General features: G+C 47.1%; 2 protein-coding genes across 2 annotated transcripts; both read left to right on the top strand.

Moving 5' to 3' along the window:
- Nucleotides 1–180: 180 nt before the first annotated feature.
- LOC117864902 (fatty acid amide hydrolase) lies at nucleotides 181–6179 on the top strand. Its single transcript, XM_034748969.2, has 18 exons — nucleotides 181–589; nucleotides 766–875; nucleotides 1236–1296; nucleotides 1414–1737; nucleotides 2587–2812; nucleotides 3567–3679; nucleotides 3799–3874; nucleotides 3976–4047; nucleotides 4153–4195; nucleotides 4292–4363; nucleotides 4451–4531; nucleotides 4668–4771; nucleotides 4865–4957; nucleotides 5025–5093; nucleotides 5217–5281; nucleotides 5391–5452; nucleotides 5560–5655; nucleotides 5770–6179. The coding sequence occupies exons 1-18, from the start codon at nucleotides 490–492 to the stop codon at nucleotides 5830–5832; spliced, it is 1830 nt and encodes a 609-aa protein (XP_034604860.2). The 5' UTR covers nucleotides 181–489; the 3' UTR covers nucleotides 5833–6179.
- A 1517-nt stretch (nucleotides 6180–7696) lies between these two features.
- Nucleotides 7697–10647, top strand: LOC117864394 (V-type proton ATPase 16 kDa proteolipid subunit). Its single transcript, XM_034748483.2, has 3 exons — nucleotides 7697–7936; nucleotides 8343–8628; nucleotides 10190–10647. Exons 1-3 carry the CDS (start codon nucleotides 7861–7863, stop codon nucleotides 10320–10322), a joined length of 495 nt encoding a protein of 164 aa, XP_034604374.1. The 5' UTR covers nucleotides 7697–7860; the 3' UTR covers nucleotides 10323–10647.
- The last annotated feature ends 8180 nt before the right edge of the window (nucleotides 10648–18827 follow it).

Here is an 18827-nt window from a genome sequence, read left to right on the forward strand (position 1 = left end):
CTAAACAACCTCGTTCACGGAAGATACCGTTGGAAACTCAGCAAGACAGCAACCGCCTCCCTGATTCCCCGCCAAAATCGCAACAAGAAAACCAGCAGTAGAGAGTAGAGAGAGATGGGGTCAGTCCAAGGCTCCAAGCCATAATCTTCTCTCTCTCTCGCTCGCACCCCCCCCCCCCCCCCCACCCCCCACCCCCGCGGGCAACAATTCCTCATCCTTTTGTCCTCTGTCCTCCTATTAACTCTTCACCAATAAATATTTTTGACGCGATTCACCAAGAAATCAATCACCTTTAGCTCGTCCTTGTTCTTGTCGTCGCTTTCTTCTTCTTCTTCTTCTTCTTCGCCGTTACCGGCGTATAAAAGCAACAGTCCTCGGCCTAATCACACAACAGCTGGCCACAAGCAGTAGCCCCCTATCCACGCTCCGAGAGTACCCGGCTGTGGCTGTCTGTCTGCCGCCTCGTCGTCGTCGTCGTCGTCGTCGTCCATGGGCCTCTTCAGCTCGCCGGCGAAGGTCTACAAGCCGGCCGCCGACGTCGACCTCGGCCCCGGCAGCGACGAGTTCTACATCAGCCCCAATGTCAAAGGTCCGCTACCTTGCTGCCGGTCACCAATTTTGTGCGGAATTTGGTGTTCTCAATTCAGTTCTTGGAGTAGAAGAGAATTCTGCTGGTCCGAATTCAGTTCTTGGAGTACACGAGAGTTCTGCTGGTCCTTTTTTTTTTAGAATTTTTATTTCCTTATCTTGGCGTTCGATGTTCAGCTCCTCGGGTCGCCGGGCTCCTGGTGAAGATCTTCGTGTGGATCCTGGAGATGCCGATCGTCGGACAGATTGTGCTCTACATCCTGAAGAAAGACAACCTCATCAACAAGGTGCAGTTCATGCAGCAGAGCCCCAACTCCCCTGAAACTTTCATCTCTCTCTATAAAAATATGAATCTTTCTATTTTTTTTCCTATAAAAAATCAAAATCCGTTCTGACAATGTTTCAGTCAAACACATAGCAGTCGCCATGTAAAAGGTTCGTGAAACTGATGAAGTTTGACCAAAACGCTGTGAGTTGAACACAGCAGCCATCACAACAGGAAACGGCACCCTGATTCCTGTGGTGTTCCGTTTCGAACTTCCCTTGGCTGCCTGCACTTTTGTTAGACCATCGGTCAGAGCAAGAGAGTGTTAATTTTCAGGGTTCACATTCCAGTGTCTCTGACCGCCGAATCCACTGTGTGGCAGCTGGTCTCTGACGCCGACATCCCGGAGCCGCCGCTGTTCACTGCAACCCACAGCTGGGAAGGTTCTGTTCTGACTGATCGCTACGCTTCGTATTGTTCTGTTCTGTCTGCCAAACTCTGAACTTCTGAACCGACCAAACACACTGTTGTTCTTGTTCCCTCCTGGTCGGTGCATGCAGACATCCCAGAGCAGAACGTGAGGCTGATCAAGCCCGACCTGTCGGCGGCGGAGCGGGTCCAGGAGGCCGCCGGCTGCCTCCCCGCGCGGCTGGAAGCCACGCTCGCCGCCGGCGCGGCGTCGTCGGGGCTGAAGCGGTGGACGATCCGGGACTTCGCCGACGCGTACAGCTCAGGGGAGACGACGCCCGTGCAGGTGGCGACGAGGTTCCTGGCGGCGGTGAAGGAGAGCTCGGGGCCTGACCTGAACATGGCCTTCTTCATCAGCTGCGACCCCGAGGACGTGATGAGGCAGGCGGAGGAGTCCACTCGCAGATACCAGAGAGGTAATGAAGAGTTTCTTTTTTTCTTCTTTAGTTTGGGAGGAGGAGGGAATTGCCATTTCTGCTGCTCTCAGCCAACAAACTCCTTGAGCTCCTTCTTCGGTGGATCTGGAGGTTGATGACGACCCCTCAGCCTTATTGACGCATAGCTAGCCCACCAAGCTCTAGTTTGTCTGTAGCCTTCATTTTTAGTAGCTTTAGTAGCCTGCAGGCGTAATGAGAAGGTGTCCAAGAAAGAAAGAGAGCTCCTGAGTCCTGAGTCCTCGGCATGGGCATCAGGGCATGTGACAGAGAGTCCTGAGTAGTTACATGTTGCTGTCGAGACAAGAGTGAGCGCCGGTCACAGGAGTGGTAGAGGTCAGTTTGGCGTTTGTCATAATGTCATGTACTCATGTTTGGCCGAAGTGTTTTTTTTTTTAAAAAAGAAGAAACAAAATTGCAGAGTGAATGAGTGAGTGAACACCTTTTTTTTTTGCGAATAATGAGTGAGTGAGCACTGAATTGGTAGGAGAGGTATAAACATTCTGGCAAGACAGATGGTTGCCGTCGTTGGTGTCTGACATCGACACTGACATACGTAGCAGGTAGCCCCACCCGTATCGGCGGTTCTCATTCATTGCGCCGCCGCCGCCGCCCGCTGGCCAGCCGAGCCGGCCGGTGAGATGCGAACCGCCTGTTGCTAGTACCAGTAGGCGTGGCACAGCTACGTCGATTGCAACAGAGTTGTAGGCGATCCAGTGCAGGCCGCCAGGACTTGTTGTCCGGGCTCTTGCAGAGTTTCGGTGGCTGATGAACTGAAATCCCAATGGCTTCTGCTTTGTAAACCTGGATTGGATTGTGTGGTGCATGCAGGTGCGGCGCTGTCAGCGCTGGACGGCGTTCTGGTTGCGGTGAAGGACGAGATGGACTGCGTGCCGTACCCGACGACGGGCGGGACGCGGTGGCTGGCCGCGGCGCGGCGGTGCGAGGCGGACGCCGCCTGCGTGGCGCAGCTGCGGGCCTGCGGCGCCGTCCTCGCCGGCAAGGCCAACATGCACGAGCTCGGCGCCGGAACCAGCGGCATCAACCCGCAGCACGGGTACGAGTCGTTACGTTACGTCCTGTATACTCATGCTGTCAGGCACCTGCCCGCTTATACGTACGTATGCATACGCATACACCTAGCGACCTACCTGCAACGCGGAGTCACCACTGCTGCTCATTATTCGCTAGCCGCCGCCGCGGTCAGTCATCAGTGACGAGATCGCTGCGTCATGTGGTCACCGGTGACGTACGTGGCACAGCCTAGCTTGACCTGAAGCAACGGAGTGACGCTCATCTCATCGCTCCATAATGTATAGCCGTGCGTGTGCGTCTCCTGCGATACTGTTGCGCCAACAATACCTACAGCATCAAATTAGCATTACTAGGATTCTGTTTTCTTTTTCTTCTTTTGACTGGCCATTAACTGAAACTGTACTGCGACCGGGGACCGGACCAGTGACACTGTGACTCAGGGGCCGGTTAGTTAGATACTAATTAGGAGTATTAAACGTAGATTATTTACAAAATCCATTACATAAGTGGAGGCTAAACGGCGAGATGAATCTATTAATATGATTTGACAATGTGTTGCTACAATAAACATTTACTAATGATGGATTAATTAGTCTTAATAGATTCATCTCGCCGTTTAGACTCCATTTGTACAATTAGTTTTCTAATTAAATCCTAATTAACCTTCAAATATTTGATGGGACACGGACTAAACTTGAGAAACCAAACGCCCCCTCAATCTTGTGTAGTTGTCTTCCTGACTCTTATGCACCGCTGCTTTTTGCCTTCTGCATCAGGTCCGCGAGGAACCCGTACAACTCCAACAAGATCGCCGGCGGCTCCTCCAGCGGCTCGGCCGCCGTCGTCTCCGCCGGCCTCTGCCCCGTCGCCCTCGGCGTCGACGGAGGCGGTACGTGCAGTGGCCCTGCGGTCGTCGATCTCCTGTCCTCTGCACAATTTTTCTTTTCTTTTTTTTTTCGGACGTGCAAGTGCAACGACGCTGAACAATGCCGTGTGCTTGTGCCACAGGTTCCGTCCGGATGCCGGCGGCGCTGTGCGGCATCGTTGGCTTCAAGCCCACCGCCGGCCGCCTCTCCAACGCCGGGTACGCGCGGCCGGTGCACTCTGTTTCCAGCAGCAGCAACTTTGCTTCAGTAATCCTTGGCCACATCAGATTTCTGAACACCATCGCTGCTGTTGCTGCAGGGTGCTTCCGCTGAACTGGACGGTGGGGATGCCGGGGATCTTGGCGGGGACGGTGGAGGACGCCCTCCTCGCGTGAGTGCCCGTGCTTTCTTTCACAATCTTCACTGAATAATCGTCAACTGCGTACCGTGATCTGAAATCTCCACTACAAATGTTGAGACATTTTGCTTCTTTCAGGTACTCGGCGATCGTCGACCAATCCCAGCCGTCCTACTTGCGGGTAAACTTGATCCATAAGGCCTACCATTTCTGAACTTGGTATCTCTTTTTTTCAGTATCCAGTGAGCCTGAATTTCCTGACAAGTTTTACCTGCAGCCTGAGCTGAATCTGCCTCAGCTCAAGTCCACACTGTCCATGAGCAACATCAAACTAGCCAAGTACGCAAAGGTTAGTCAATCAGTGGCTCTATAATCGTTCACGAAAATTCAAATAAAGCGGCCGGATCTTAACATTTTGCTGAACATCTATCTGCAGTGGTTCAACGACAGCGCCGAGGACATAAGGAGCTGCTGCGACAAGGCTCTCAAGACGCTGCAAGCGCACTACGGCTGGCAGGTGAGGAACATGACGCGTCCTGCCCACTGTCGTACTTACACTAGTACACTGGAAGACACACAAAGTTCATTCGATTTCGGCAAGAATTTGTTCGTCGTTTGACATCAAAACTGTTTCCCTGGCTGCAACTGCAAAGACCGTGGATGTGACCATTCCTGAGATCGAGGAGATGCGGCTGGCGCACTACGTCACCATCGGCTCCGAGTGCACCACGTCGCTCGCCAAGTACCTCGACAAGCTGTAAGCAAGCTTGGATTTTTTTTCTTTTCGATGCTATTTGTAAATTTCATGCGAATGGCCATATGGATGTTGATGAGCTGAACATTTTGGCAGGAAGAGGTCTGAAATCGGCTGGGACGCAAGGGTCGCGCTGAGCGTGTACGGTTCCTTCAGCAGCAGAGCGTACCTCAACTCGCAACGGCTTCGGTGAGTTTCTGAAAATAAAAATCTTAAACATGACATGTAAATGCTGACGTGAAAAACATTTTGACAGGAACCGGCAGATGTACTTCCACAAGGAGATATTCAAGACCGCCGACGTGATAGTCTCGCCGATGACCGGGTATGTTATCTTCAGCCCTCACCGTTGTTTCTCATCTGATTAGCTTCGTAAGGTGATAGACATCGATCACATGCCTGTAAAATGTAGCCTCTGATCCATCTTTTCCTCTTCCTCCATTGTCAGTGTGACCGCCTACACTCTGCAAGACGACGCGTTCAACACCGGGGAACTGGACTACATAAACGGAGGTAAGAAAGCAAGGATTCAGCAACATCTCCAGAGACCTTACTACACATCTATCGCTATGTGATGATGCTCCAAACTCATTGTGCTGTTCTCAAACTTTGAATCGACCAGCCGCGCTTGTCCGGTACTCCATCGCCGGGAACTTCCTCGGCCTGCCGGCCATCACCGTCATGGTAACCGATCGATCGATCGATCGATCTCCGTTTTAGGATATTCGTTGATATCTCGAATGCTTTTAAAAATCTTTGGTGATGATGATGGATCTGTTTGTTGCCATCAGGTTGGGCATGACAAGGGCGGGCTCCCCATCGGGCTCCAGTTCATCGGCCGGCCCTGGTCCGAGGCGACGCTGCTCCACATCGCCTTCGCCATGCAGGCAAGTCTGAAAATCTGATCCAACGATGCAAGCTGTGGTTGCTCTCGTCTGACGACGATCAATACTGAAACTAACCATGGTTGGTGATGAACTGCGATGTCGGTTGGGATGCAGGAGGCGTGCGCAAAGGGCCACAAGAAGCCGGCGGTGTTCTACGATCTCCTCAAGAAAGAGTAGTGTGATCCCAGACGAGCGCAGAAGAGATCACGCATCAGCTCTGTCCGTTTTGATATCAGGTGACATGCCTTGAGTTGGTCATGAGTGGCAGAACCATGCGTCCAAGTGAAGGATTGGAATAGCAAATTTGATCTTGTCTAGAGTACAGGGTCTTCAGTCCAGAGAAAGAAAGCAGTTCTTTCTTTCTGAGAGCACAATGGCTCAAGTTCAGTGTAGCGGTGAATCAAGCAGTTCCATCTTATTCTTATGAATGTCACTGTAGGCGGTGTATGCGAAATGAAATCTTCCAAGACGTTTCTGTGTACCGAGTCTATCTCGTGCAAGAGCATGTTGGTGATGTTTTTTCATCTGTTGCATTGCATTTCCCGAGTCTGAACAGAGGAGATCAGCAAATGCGAATGCCTGCTGCATCTTGGTTTGTCTTCTTCTCAGACAAAAAATGAAAAATGGATGGGATCATGGGAATGCACTCTGACGTGCGGGCCCCGCGGGGCGTCGCCGCCAATCATGTTGCTGTCTCAGCGCCTTGAACGCGCGGTACACGTGGGCGCAGGCGGCGAGCCACAGACGTGGCGACCAGCATCTCCAACTATTATTCCGCGGGTGGACGCGGCACTACCCCTCCGTCCATGTGTTGGCGCCTCGGCACAAAGGTCCTCGAGAGGGCATAATGGTCAGGGCCTAGAAGACCAGCGCATCGACGCGACACGCCACGTCGCCACGGCTGAGATATCAAGGGGTACGGTTTTGTAACAGAAGCATTGGATTTGGACCGGACAAACGAATGACTGAGCAGCAGTAGTGCGATAAAATTCTAATTTCCACAAATGTTGTACGTACCAAGATGACTCTTAAGTGACTTTTTTGACGTCTTGCTCGAATAAACTTATACCAGTTTAAATCTCTAAACATACGTAATATTGTACGAGATTATATATTAAATAGATTTTTTTCAAGAGTTCTTGTTGGACTTAATATTATGTTAAGGTCAGCCTAAGCTGGACTTAGACCGGATCATAAGAAAAGTTTGATTTCTTTCGAGCCATGACTTGTTGCTACTTATTGGACATTGTTGCTACTTATTGGACATTGCTTGGCTTTTTTTAAGTTAGGCTTAGATTGCCTGCTATATTTACATTTAAAATTTTGAAAAAAAATATGTTTCGACTTGGGATTGGACTATTTTTGATTTGTTTTATAACGTTAACTTGTTAACGACTGACTTATTTAATTTAGGATAGAAAGTTTAGACCTTCATCACATAACCTCATTTGTAACTCTGCACGTTAGTGCTATATATATCTAACAAACATTAAACTTAATCCATATTGAGAACATATATACTTGTGCATTTGTGAATGTCCCATGGTAGTTCTATAATTAAATTTGGAAATGTTGTTTTAAAAAGAAAACAATGAAACCTTATAACTCAGTGAACAAGATCGCATAAATTCTACCAAGTAAGAGGTGACAAGTACCGTTAATTTATGTTACGTGTTTCTTAGCAGTGCCTTATCAACTTTTTAAAATTGATTGTGCTAATTATATTAAAAATGAGCACTCATATGGGTTAAAGAACAAGTTAAAAAAAGTTATTTATGGCACAACTCATCTGAGGATAGTATGATGCCCTAACTTTTCACCATATAAATCACTATGAATGAAGGGATTTCGTATGGTTGGCTAAAGTCACAAGCCAAGCTAAAATTGAACCAAATCACGCCCCATTCAACTTTCATCGGCACCAGGTAGGCACCTGCCCCGAGAGAGACGGACGGTCCTGCCCTTCCCCGGTCGCAGGGGCAAAACCGTCCAGCTCAGAAAACACCCCATCAGCGCCGTGGCCCTCTCGTCTTCTTCCCCCGCCCCCCCTCCCACGCGCTCCTCAGATCAGATCGGCGAGGCCAAATCCCAAGCGGAGGAGCGAAATCTCGAGCGCTCGTGCCGGCGACTCCGACTGCGGCACGAGAGCTTCCCAGGGTTCCGTTTATCTTCGCAGCATCAGCGGCAGCGGCAGAAGGAAGGAAGATGGTTGCGTTCAGCGGCGATGAGACCGCCCCCTTCTTCGGCTTCCTCGGCGCCGCCGCGGCGCTCGTCTTCTCATGTACGTACTACCCCACCCCCTGGTCCTCCCCTCTATTCTACTTTCTGTTCTGGTTTCTCGAATTTGGGTAGGGGAGAGGTTGGAGCTTGCGCGACTCGTTCTCCGATCCATTCGGGATATTGGGGTTTCTGCTTGCCGGTGTACTGTTCGTTCGATCCGGGACGCCCTGATGCTTTCGTTTTGCTCTGATCTGCCGCGGTTCGGCGCCTCCATTGCTCAATTGCTAGATTCGCTCTACGATACTGAATGCACGCCTGCAAATTGAGTTTTCAATCTGCTTTGAGAAACAGGAGAAGAGAAACAGATAGAATTTTCGGTGGATCCATGTGTGTGTGTGTCTGGGACTCTGTGAGGGCGAAATTTCTGATGGTCAATGACGAGATCTATCTCTGTGTGCCTCTTGCAGGCATGGGGGCGGCGTACGGGACGGCCAAGAGTGGCGTCGGAGTGGCGTCCATGGGTGTCATGCGCCCGGAGCTCGTCATGAAGTCCATCGTGCCCGTGGTCATGGCTGGTGTGCTCGGTATCTACGGGCTCATCATTGCTGTCATCATCAGTACTGGGATCAACCCCAAGGCCAAGCCGTACTACCTCTTTGATGGATATGCTCACCTGTCATCTGGCCTTGCCTGTGGTCTTGCTGGGCTTGCCGCTGGCATGGCCATTGGCATTGTCGGTGATGCTGGTGTCAGGTAAAGACCCTTTGCTCTATCTTATGGTGCTATGTGATGCACATGCTTGATGGTTTGGCAGCTAATTGTTGGTTAATGAATTAGTTATGGCAGTCACTTCTAAAATTGCATATTGTTGTTGTCAATACCTGTTTGTAGATAGATTTCTCCTCTATTATGATACTGCATTTAAAGCTTAGGTGAATGTTACATTTAAATCTTAAAAGTATATGCTTGTTGTTGGGACTCATTAGGAACTATTTTCATATTCCTTAATTGAATCACTTGTCCTGTTAGATAATGTCTATAACCTCAATACATTTTTGTTTGTAAAGGTTGATGGCATCTTTCAAATAGCAAATGAAACACAACATTAATAGAAACTAGCTTTTCTAGTATATCTATTTATCTGTTGACAGATTTTTAGGGGTAAAATCTGTTGAATTTTATGATGTTGCATATGTTGTTCTTTGATGTTGCAGATATTATTCTCCCATGTTGCATATGACTGAAACATGAAGTACTATGCAACATGCGAGAACAATTCATTGAAACATAGTAAATAGCACCGCTAACATCAGGAGAATCTGCCACATTTCCTCCCCTAAAATCATGAAATATTTTGAAATATCAAAGAATAATGTTTGCAACATCAAATGACGACATTTACAACATCAAAAAATTCGACAGATTTTCTTCTAAAATCTGTCCACAGATAAATAGCAAAACTTCTAATAATTTATGGTGAACTTATGATTTCTTATTATGCTATTCATAGTGGTTCTCTGCTAATGTCATGACTGTAGTAGCAACTAAATTAGGAAGTTACGCTGATTATATGGTAAAAAGATAACAGTTTGCCTCAAGATGTTTATTTGTAACTGGTATATGGGGGGCTTAATAATGTCAGAATATCATGCTGTTTATCTTAGGAAGTTATCCTGATGCATTGAAAACTTACATGATGCCATTTCTTCCCAGCAGTTGCTATTTGTGGATTGTTTTATTCTTTTGAGAATGTAGCTTTGTAGTCAGAACACAGTTATTTATCTTGTTTAGCTTATAACACATATCATTGCAGAGCAGGGAGGGGGGATATCATTTGTTGATCTATGTTATTATTTCAGCATTATGCTCTGTTTCTTGAGCCTTGCAATTTCCTAGTCAGTAGGATATTGAATCTGTACACTGTTTCATTTATAAACCTGCCACTATTATTTGTGAGTTAACTCTATGCCAAATCATGAACCCAATAGAAGGCTATAGTTGCTTGTCATGGTGCTGTATGGAAGAAATCTCTGAACTTGGGAGTAACCGTATTTCTTGTAACCGTATTTGAAGGCCTAAAGCTTTAAATGCTTATCTTTGTTTTCATTTCAGTACCGAATACATGGAGAGCCAGTAATGTTGATAGTTATTTCCGGATTAAAACATTTCTTTTAGAAGATATTTTTTTCACTTTCTACTTGTGTGTGGCTGGACGTTTTGAAGTCATTTCAGTCTTTCAGACATGCTATTATATGTGTTGCATTGAAAATGAAGTATACTGACACCAATTCCTAATCCTTGATGTCTTCCACAGGGCAAACGCTCAGCAACCGAAGCTGTTCGTGGGCATGATCCTCATCCTCATCTTTGCCGAGGCGCTCGCGCTCTACGGTCTCATCGTCGGCATCATCCTTTCATCCCGCGCTGGCCAGTCGCGTGCAGACTAGGCGCCATCCAGGTCTCGATACCATGCCTGCCATGGCTGGGCCTTGTTTTATATTCATGAGACAAGAAGCTGGAGCTCTTTTAGCGGGATATTCTTATTATTCTGTCTAGTTTTCGATCTTCTGTTTGGGTCCGAGAACAAAAAACATGCGCAGCCAAGGGAGGACTTTGCCCTTGTGGTGCCGATGCCATTCTTTCTCCGTCGTGGTGGGTTGTGGTCGATGCTTATTTATGCACAGTTTTTGTTGGGGGATATGGCTGGACGGCGTTGTAATTTGGTGAATAAGAATAAGCAAGGACATGCAATGCAACGAGTGTTGAGGACAACTTACTGTTCATCAGCTGTTCTTGGGCGAATTATGCGTAAGTGGTACTAATCCCGTTTTATTGTTAGATCTTTGGCAGGGATCTTAGTCTGCTAGAAACTCTTTTAAGCACAAAGTTCGTACACACATTTGACGGATGAGTTGCCCGAATGCTGCTGATTGGGCGGTGCCGGAGCAAGAGGCTCACACATACAGCTACGTATGAGTTTATCAGGGAGTCTCCAATGGTCTAGTTTAGAGTTAACACAATCATTTTTTCAACTCTAACATAATCAATTTTTCACTAATTGAAAAGTACAGTAAGTATGGAACTAACGCGTAGTGAAGAGTTGGTCTCACTTATTTTTTGATGCAATTTTCTTACAACACAATCTTCAAAGCTGCTGCGTATATGGAATCACGTTAACCACGTCAACTATGAACTATCACCTGATTATACTATTGGATCGGAGTAGTAAGCTAGCTGCCTGACCGCAGGCTGCCTGCCACGCAAAAACAAGACCTGCTCCTGCAAGAAGACCTGTCGACTGGGCTTAAGCGGACGAAACTCCTGCAAAAGGACCTGCTGCGTCGCCCCGCACGACGCACGCATCCATCCACCCGCAGGGCGGAGCGTCGCCGCCGCCAACCGACTCCAGTGAGTGTGCCGCGCCGCCCGCACGCTCCGTCTCCGGAGGCTCCCGCGTGTGCCAATGCCAAATTCTCTTACGCGCCTCGTGATTGGTACGGGTTTTTAGAGTGAGTATTATACCGTTGTGGCGAATTTTCTTTATGCAAATTAAAATAGCTGCTTTCTTTTTTTTAACGAACTAGGAGAGCTACCGATTATATTAAAAAGAATAAAATCTAGATTGGGTGAATACAACAAAATGAAGAAACGACAATAAACACCGACATGTTGGATTGTATCATCAACACGTACCGCACCACGCAATAGCACTCCACTCAACTAAACAACACATCGGTCGGTTGGATTGGGACATCAACACGCGCCGAACTCAAACACACCAACATTCACCCTCATATAGTTGCCGAAACCTCCAGGCATGACCCTGCGTCGACAGGGAACCTGGTAGAAACAAACTGCACCACATCGAGAAAGCTACCGCCATGCGGGACCCTCCGCCGAAGTGTCGCTGCAAACACCACACTCCACCTGACAGAGTAATACCACCGAATTCGGACCTCTCGCAGGCTGCCTCGCAGTCGCCACAACGAAAACACAACGTGCGAGGGCCTCGCCACATCCATCGTTGGACTTCACCTCGTTGTTGGGGGGAAATATTAACGATCTCCCCGAGCCCATGGAAACAACAAAACGTAAAGGCTCAGGCCCACTTAAGGTAACAAGACTGCCGTCGCCCAGCACGGGGGGCAAGAATCACGCTCCGCCTCGCCCGACCCCGGTCGGGCATCCCGGGGTCAGGCATCCCCGACCTCCGGAAGACCAAGATCCGCCTTGCCCGACCGCAGGTCTGGGGTCGGGAGCGTCCGACCCCCCGCCGCAGGTCTCCGCCTCCCCCGACCCCAAGCGTAGGGGGTCGGGCTGACCTGGGCCCACCAGACAAGTATCCGCCTCGGGCGCAGATCTTGTGGGTCCCCCTGTCGATCTCGCCATAAATACGCCGCAGGTCTGTCAGGAAGAAGGATGTCCGCGCCCCTCACGCAACCTGCTGCAAGTACCCATGCGCGGCCGCACTGTACAAGCTACAGTAGCTGCGGCCTCCTCCCATTTGCCACAAGGCACTCATGGCCTGCGCCGCCCGAAGCAGAGGGGAGCCTCGCCCGTTCTCGCGTCCCGCGCCCCCGGCGGCAGGGATGTGACGCCCGCCCTCCGCAAGCCGTCAGCAGGACGGCGGAATCCGCCGCCTCCCCCGACGGACACCAGAGTCACGACGAAACACCCTCATCATGACCCGGCAGCTACAGCCACCGAGGAGGCCATCGACAGGGCGCGACGGCGGCCACCCTCCTCCGGCATACGCGCCGGCAGAAGTCGAAGGCCGGCGAGGACGCCAGGAACCTGGGAACTCGGTTCCTCCCTTCGTGTTGTATTTTTACCCAGCTACGTTTATCTCTTTACTGCTCCCCACACTCGCTCTTGCCTGTAACCCCGGTGGTCTCCTTACGCTATAAAAGGAGGATCGGGGGCCTGAGACGAGAGGCTCGACAGATAACTAAAAGCACCACAACGCTTCCAAGCCAACAGAACACATGCAGACACCCTCCTAGAGCATCAGTGCACACCCAAGAGACCTGGGATCGGTTCCCTCTCTCGCACTTCTGTAACCCCTACTACAGAACCCCGCGTGGATAACACGAGCAGCTCCCGATACTGAACGTAGGGCGTTCCTTTGCCCGAATCAGTCTAAACCCCGTGTCTCCCACGCCACCATCTCAAGCCTTACACGCATAAAAGAAATTTACTAGTCTAAGTCTTGATCCGCTAATCTTGACAACGACACTCGTTCTCGTCGCCTCGAAGAAACACCGCGCGCGGGGGCCTCGCCACGCTCGCCACGGTACTCCACGTTATGGATCCATTTTTTTTGTTGCCATCAGGGTGGTGAGCAATGTTGCCCTGCTTCCCCAGATCTCCATCAATCAGCCGAGCCGCCGTCGCAGGTCGGCCTCGCCTCGTTGCTTCACCCGCTTGTGCAGTAGATGGACATAACTGGATGTACCCAGTAGCTGTTGGTGTAATTGATTCAGAGACTAATGAGAATTGGGTGTGGTTCATGGAGAGGTTAAAAGAAGTAATTGGATCCCCAGATGGACTGGTCTTCTGTACAGACTGTGGCCAGGCAGTGATGAATGGGGTCACTGAAGTTTTCCCTGAAGCTGAACATAGGGAGTGCATGTACCACGTAGTACAAAATTTCAAGAAAAGATTCAGTGGCAAGGTTTTTGATGACCACTTATGGGCTACCTCATATTCATGGAGCCCATATTTGTTCAACAAGCATTATACAGCTATGGCTCAAGCCAAACCTGAGGCAATGGTGTATCTACATGAAAACCACAAGAAGCTTTGGACAAGGAGCCAGTACAGGACAGGATCAAAGGTGGACTATGTCACCAACAATCTAGCTGAATCATTCAACAATTGGATAAAGCCTGAAAAGGGGAAGAATATTGATGATTTATTGGACACTATAAGACAGAAGCTCTTGATTAAATGGAATCATAGGAAGAGAGTTGCCATGAAATTCACAGGGAAGATTCTGCCTCACATTGAGAGGAAACTGAGGGAAGACAGTTACAATCTTGACATTGAAGTCATCACTGATTCCCCTGATGGTGTGGTAGAGATTTGTGCTAAGGGTGGCGGTGTATATAGATTTGTGGTCAATTTACCTGAGAGAACCTGCACTTGTAGGGTTTGGCAAGGGTCAGGAATCCCTTGCAAACATGCTATTGCCTACATCACTTCAATCCCTGGTGCTAAACTAGAAGACTATGTGCATGATTACTATTCTGTCGACAAATTCAAAATTGCATATGAAGGTTCCATCCCTTGCATTCCTGACAAGAGTATGTGGCCTAACAGCACCCATGGCTTCTTCATGCACACTTCATTACTTAGGGCAACAGCTGGAGGAAGAAGAAAGAATAGGATGAAATCATCACTTGAAGGTGGCAGCAGCAGCCAGAAGGGAAGCTCAAGGTCTCATGAGTGCCCAATATGCCATGAAAAAGGGCACCATTAGTATACTTGCAAGAATGGCAATCCTGAAGACATAGCTGCAATGGAGGCTCAAAGGTACAATAACTTAACTGAAATTAGTATACATTCACATTGTTTTGCAACTTATATTGAGTTGTCCTATGCAGGGGTCTCCCAAAGAAAAGATTGAAAAAAGTAGCAAGATGTAACACAGAGACAAGCATTGTGGTTGCTACTCCATAAGTGATGCAATTCCCAATAATTGAGGCTGTAGACATAGCAGCAGCCAAGAAAAGGAGTAGGAAGCCACCTTCTTCTTCTGGTGCCAAGAAAAGAAGTAGGAAGGCACCTTCCTCTTCTTCAGCTACAACTACAAGTACATCAACCAGGTGAGCTTATGAGCAATTCTTTGTTACTTTCATGCACCATTTGTTATCATCTAACCTGTCATATTTGTCACAAGGTCTGGAACTGGTTCCAATGACCCAATACCATTGCAGACTATTTTCCTGGCTCCTTATCATGAGACCTCAGTTGGCACAGTGCAGACAGACCCAGTGGACACTCTCCTTATCAAGGCTCCTTATCATGAGACCTCAGTTGGCACAGTACAGACAGACCCAGTGGACACTCTCCTTATCAAGGCTGCTACACCAAGGAAGAAGACAACAGTTAAGAAGAAGCTGACACCAAAGAGGCTTCAAGTTGCAGCAGCCAGCCAAGCTACCCCATCCAGCCCTTCTTCTAATACAAGGAGCAAGAAGAAACTGCACCTGCAGTGAAAGGTACCCCATCCAGCCCTTCTTTGTTTAGTTTGCTCTGTGATGCCATGTCCAGCACTTTGGATGTGATGAAAACTGGATGTTTTGGTGGATGGAACTGATACTATTACTCAGTGATGAAATGTCATGTACTATTTGAACCTTGGCTGTAATGTGATTAAACCTGGATGTCATGTACTATCTTTTGTGTCATTAATGTTGAAGACATGATGAAATGTGATAAAACCTTAGCTGATTCATTCATTCATTCATGCATCCATCCATACATCTTGTCAATTCATACAAACACAAGCTGCTGCATAACCCTACTTCTTCATAATAGCATACAGAGCAAGGAAAATGCATACATATACCATCTTTTCTAGCCACCTAAGCTGTTGCATAACCCTATTGTCTCCCCTATTTTCCACTACTGCATTGCCTACCACTCCAGCACCATTGGAACCATGCTGGTACATGGACAGTGGATCAGGTGGTGCCACTGCCTGCAGGGGAACTGCCTGTAGGGGATCTGGCGCTGTAGGTGACTGCATGCCACTGTCCATCATTTCATCCTCCCACTGGTAGTATTGGCAACCACCAAACTGCAAGCCAAAGAAACTGAAGCATTAGCACTTGGAAAACATACAAAAAAGGGCAACCAAGAATGAGCAGAGAACACAAACTGCAAAATAGGGGCACTTGTGAAATGCACGGTTTGGGTTCTTTGTTGTCGTGGAGATGAATCGGTTGGCAAGCACATGACAGTTCGGGCAAAGGACCCGCTTGACCCTCCCCCCATAGCTGTTGGAAGCTTCAGACATGGGGTGCGCCAGGAGTGGATGAGAGTGAGAATGAAGGAGAGAGCAGAGGAGAGGATGAGATCCAACAGATATGGCTCAAGATGTATATATAGAGGAGCACAGAGGGTTTGGCGCCAACACCACTGCCTTTTGGCGCCAACACCACTGCCTCCTTTGGCGCCAAAACAACAGACCTCTGAGTGGCACCGAGGCAAACAACTAAGTTCAACAGACCTCCTTTGCCTAAGGGTATTTGAGTCCATTCTCAGCGCAGTTAACGACCGTTAGCAGAAAATAGGGACGGAATGGCATGGAGGGACAAACCAAGATGCACTTGGGCATACAGGTGTCGACGAACTTTTTAGGGACATGGAGGTTAGACCCAACTTTCATAATGGCATACAGGTAAAACCCTCACAAGATGAACGGCAAGGACACCGCGGTGCGAGACGCCCTCTTCCCCATAGACTGCGCCAAGAACACGCGCTTTGCCATTAATTTCTTCACCGCAATCGGCCTGGGAGGGGTCACCGAAGCCGCCAGGAAGCTCATTGTGTAGTGGTCTAGTGGAGCACCTTTTTACTACTTGTGGTCGCTGTCTAATTCCAAATTCGTTGTGTAGAATATTCTGGTGGATCAAAGATTACGCCAAGAATTGACACGCTTTTCCAAATTGATGAATAAGATTAAGCCTTTGCATGCACTATCGAATTGCATCCAGTAGTGAGTCTCTTGAGTAATTTTCATATCTCGATCATTTGCAAGTGATATCATTTGTTTTGTCCTGCTGTAGTAAGATTTCTCTTAGGTCCCGTTTGCATCATTCATTTGGAGCAGAAACCATAGAACTGGAATTGATTCCACAATCATGTTTGGCTTGCCACCCTCTAGAACTGAAATAGGAGATTCCATCCTGAATCTAGGTGTGAGCTAGTCTTTCTCAGCCTATATTCATCTTTGTATTATGTCATTTTTCTGGAAGTGGAGCCCACTCCAAGGCTATCGACCCTTGTCAAGTCTTGGTAGGGATATAGATTTTCATAAAAAACATTTTGGATCTAGATTCTGGCAGGAAACGTGTATAACGGTGAACCAAAATCATTTCATAGAATCGTTTGGCTAGTAGGTTGGAATTTGATTAACGAAAAACTGTTTTTTCAAAAAAAATTAAGAACTTTTTGTGGGCAAAGACCAACTTAAATACAATCCCTTTAAGCTTCTTGCACTAAAAATGAATTGCCTAAAAAATATACAATTGCTAGTATACAGGAGAAGTAAGAAACAGAATCATGCAAAACCACTCCCTGGCCATTTCCCATGTGTAGGTAATTTCAATTGTTTATGGACAGAAACCGTTTTGCTCTTTTTACCGTTTGGAAGTGATTCTAGTATTTCTAGATAGAATTTGAGACGTTTCGACCTTCCAAACAGCCCATGTTGCTCTCCTTGAGCTATGAGGTCTTCCATCTTTCCTCTTCTGTCCCTTACCGACCGTTGCGCTGTAGTCGGCAACCATCCTGTAATTGTGAATCCATATAGAAAATGAGAATCCAATTTCTCCTATTTTTATTACTCCGTGATATAGAAATGGAAAAAAAATCTAGTCCTTCAAATTCTTAGCATCCAAATAGGGCGTAAGAGCATCTCCAAAAGTACTCAATATTTTCTTCCTAAAAACATAAAGTTTTACAACTCTTAAAAAAGTATCGGAAGGCATAAAGAAGGCCATCTCCAAGAGTTTGTAATAATCCACTCCTAAAATATAGAAGATAATTTTACATAAAGATCATATACATTTCTAAATTATCCTAACCACTTTTATATATTTTTTCTCTCTTGTACATTTGTATCAGGAACCCTTTCCTACTCTTTATTCTTTCCACGACCTTCCACCTCTAGATTGGCCGACAAACACGCGCTTGACCTTCCACCGGAAGCGCGTAACTTTACACGGAACATGTTGACTTTTCCTAAGTTCTAGAGATTAGGAGGATAGACTATGAGTTATTGGAGAGGGGGTTTTCTCATCTTGCTAAAAACCAAGGATTATGAGATCCAAGAGTTTCCTAAATCCTTTCCTAATCCTTGATTTTAAGAAAGATAAGAAAAAAATCCCTCTCCAACAACTCCTAATACTTCCTCCTAAAATTTACGCACTTGAAAAATCCACCCCCGTTCCGCATAACTTTGCGCGGCTCCTCCGTCATGCAGATACTGCTTTCCGTGCGTATCGATAGGTCAATCTAAAGGTGGAAGGATGTGAGAAAGAATAAGGAGTAGAAAACAGTTCCTGATGTAAATGTACGAGAGACAAAGAATATATAAAAGTGGTTACGATAATTTAGAAATATTATAGGATTCCCGATGTAAAATTGTCTTTTATATTTTAGAAGTGGATTATTAGAAACTCTTGAGACGACCTTCTCTTTTTATTCCAATATCATTTTAGAAGTTGCAAAACTACTTGTTTTTAGGAGTAAAAAATAGGATACTCTTGGAGATGCTCTCAGGGTCTCCCGAAGCAATAATGTACAGTAAGAGTACGGTTGTAATTCGTTCGCTCACACTCCAAAATTTTTAGATTTTGTTGGGATGTGATTGGGAAACACACATAAAAGAAATGTTTTTCTAAGTTTTAAAAGTTTCTATCAACAATTAGCTAAATATTGTAACCTTTTGTTGGAGAGAATAATTATTTTATACTTCCTCCATTCTAAATTATTCGTTGGTTTGGCTTTCTAGATACGTAACTTTTATTATGTATCTAGACATATTGTATATCTATGTGTGTAACAAAAGTTAAGTATTAAAAAAGCTAAAATGATCTATAATTCAGGACAAAGTGTGGTAGATTAAGGGCCTATTTGGATCCCCTCCTCTAAACTTCAGAGCTAAAATCTCCAAATAGGTTCCTATTCTCCAAATAAATTTCAGGGATAAGTTCAGTATG

The sequence above is a fragment of the Setaria viridis genome, chromosome 7 (genome assembly GCF_005286985.2).
Source record: "Setaria viridis chromosome 7, Setaria_viridis_v4.0, whole genome shotgun sequence".
Taxonomy (NCBI): domain Eukaryota; kingdom Viridiplantae; phylum Streptophyta; class Magnoliopsida; order Poales; family Poaceae; genus Setaria; species Setaria viridis.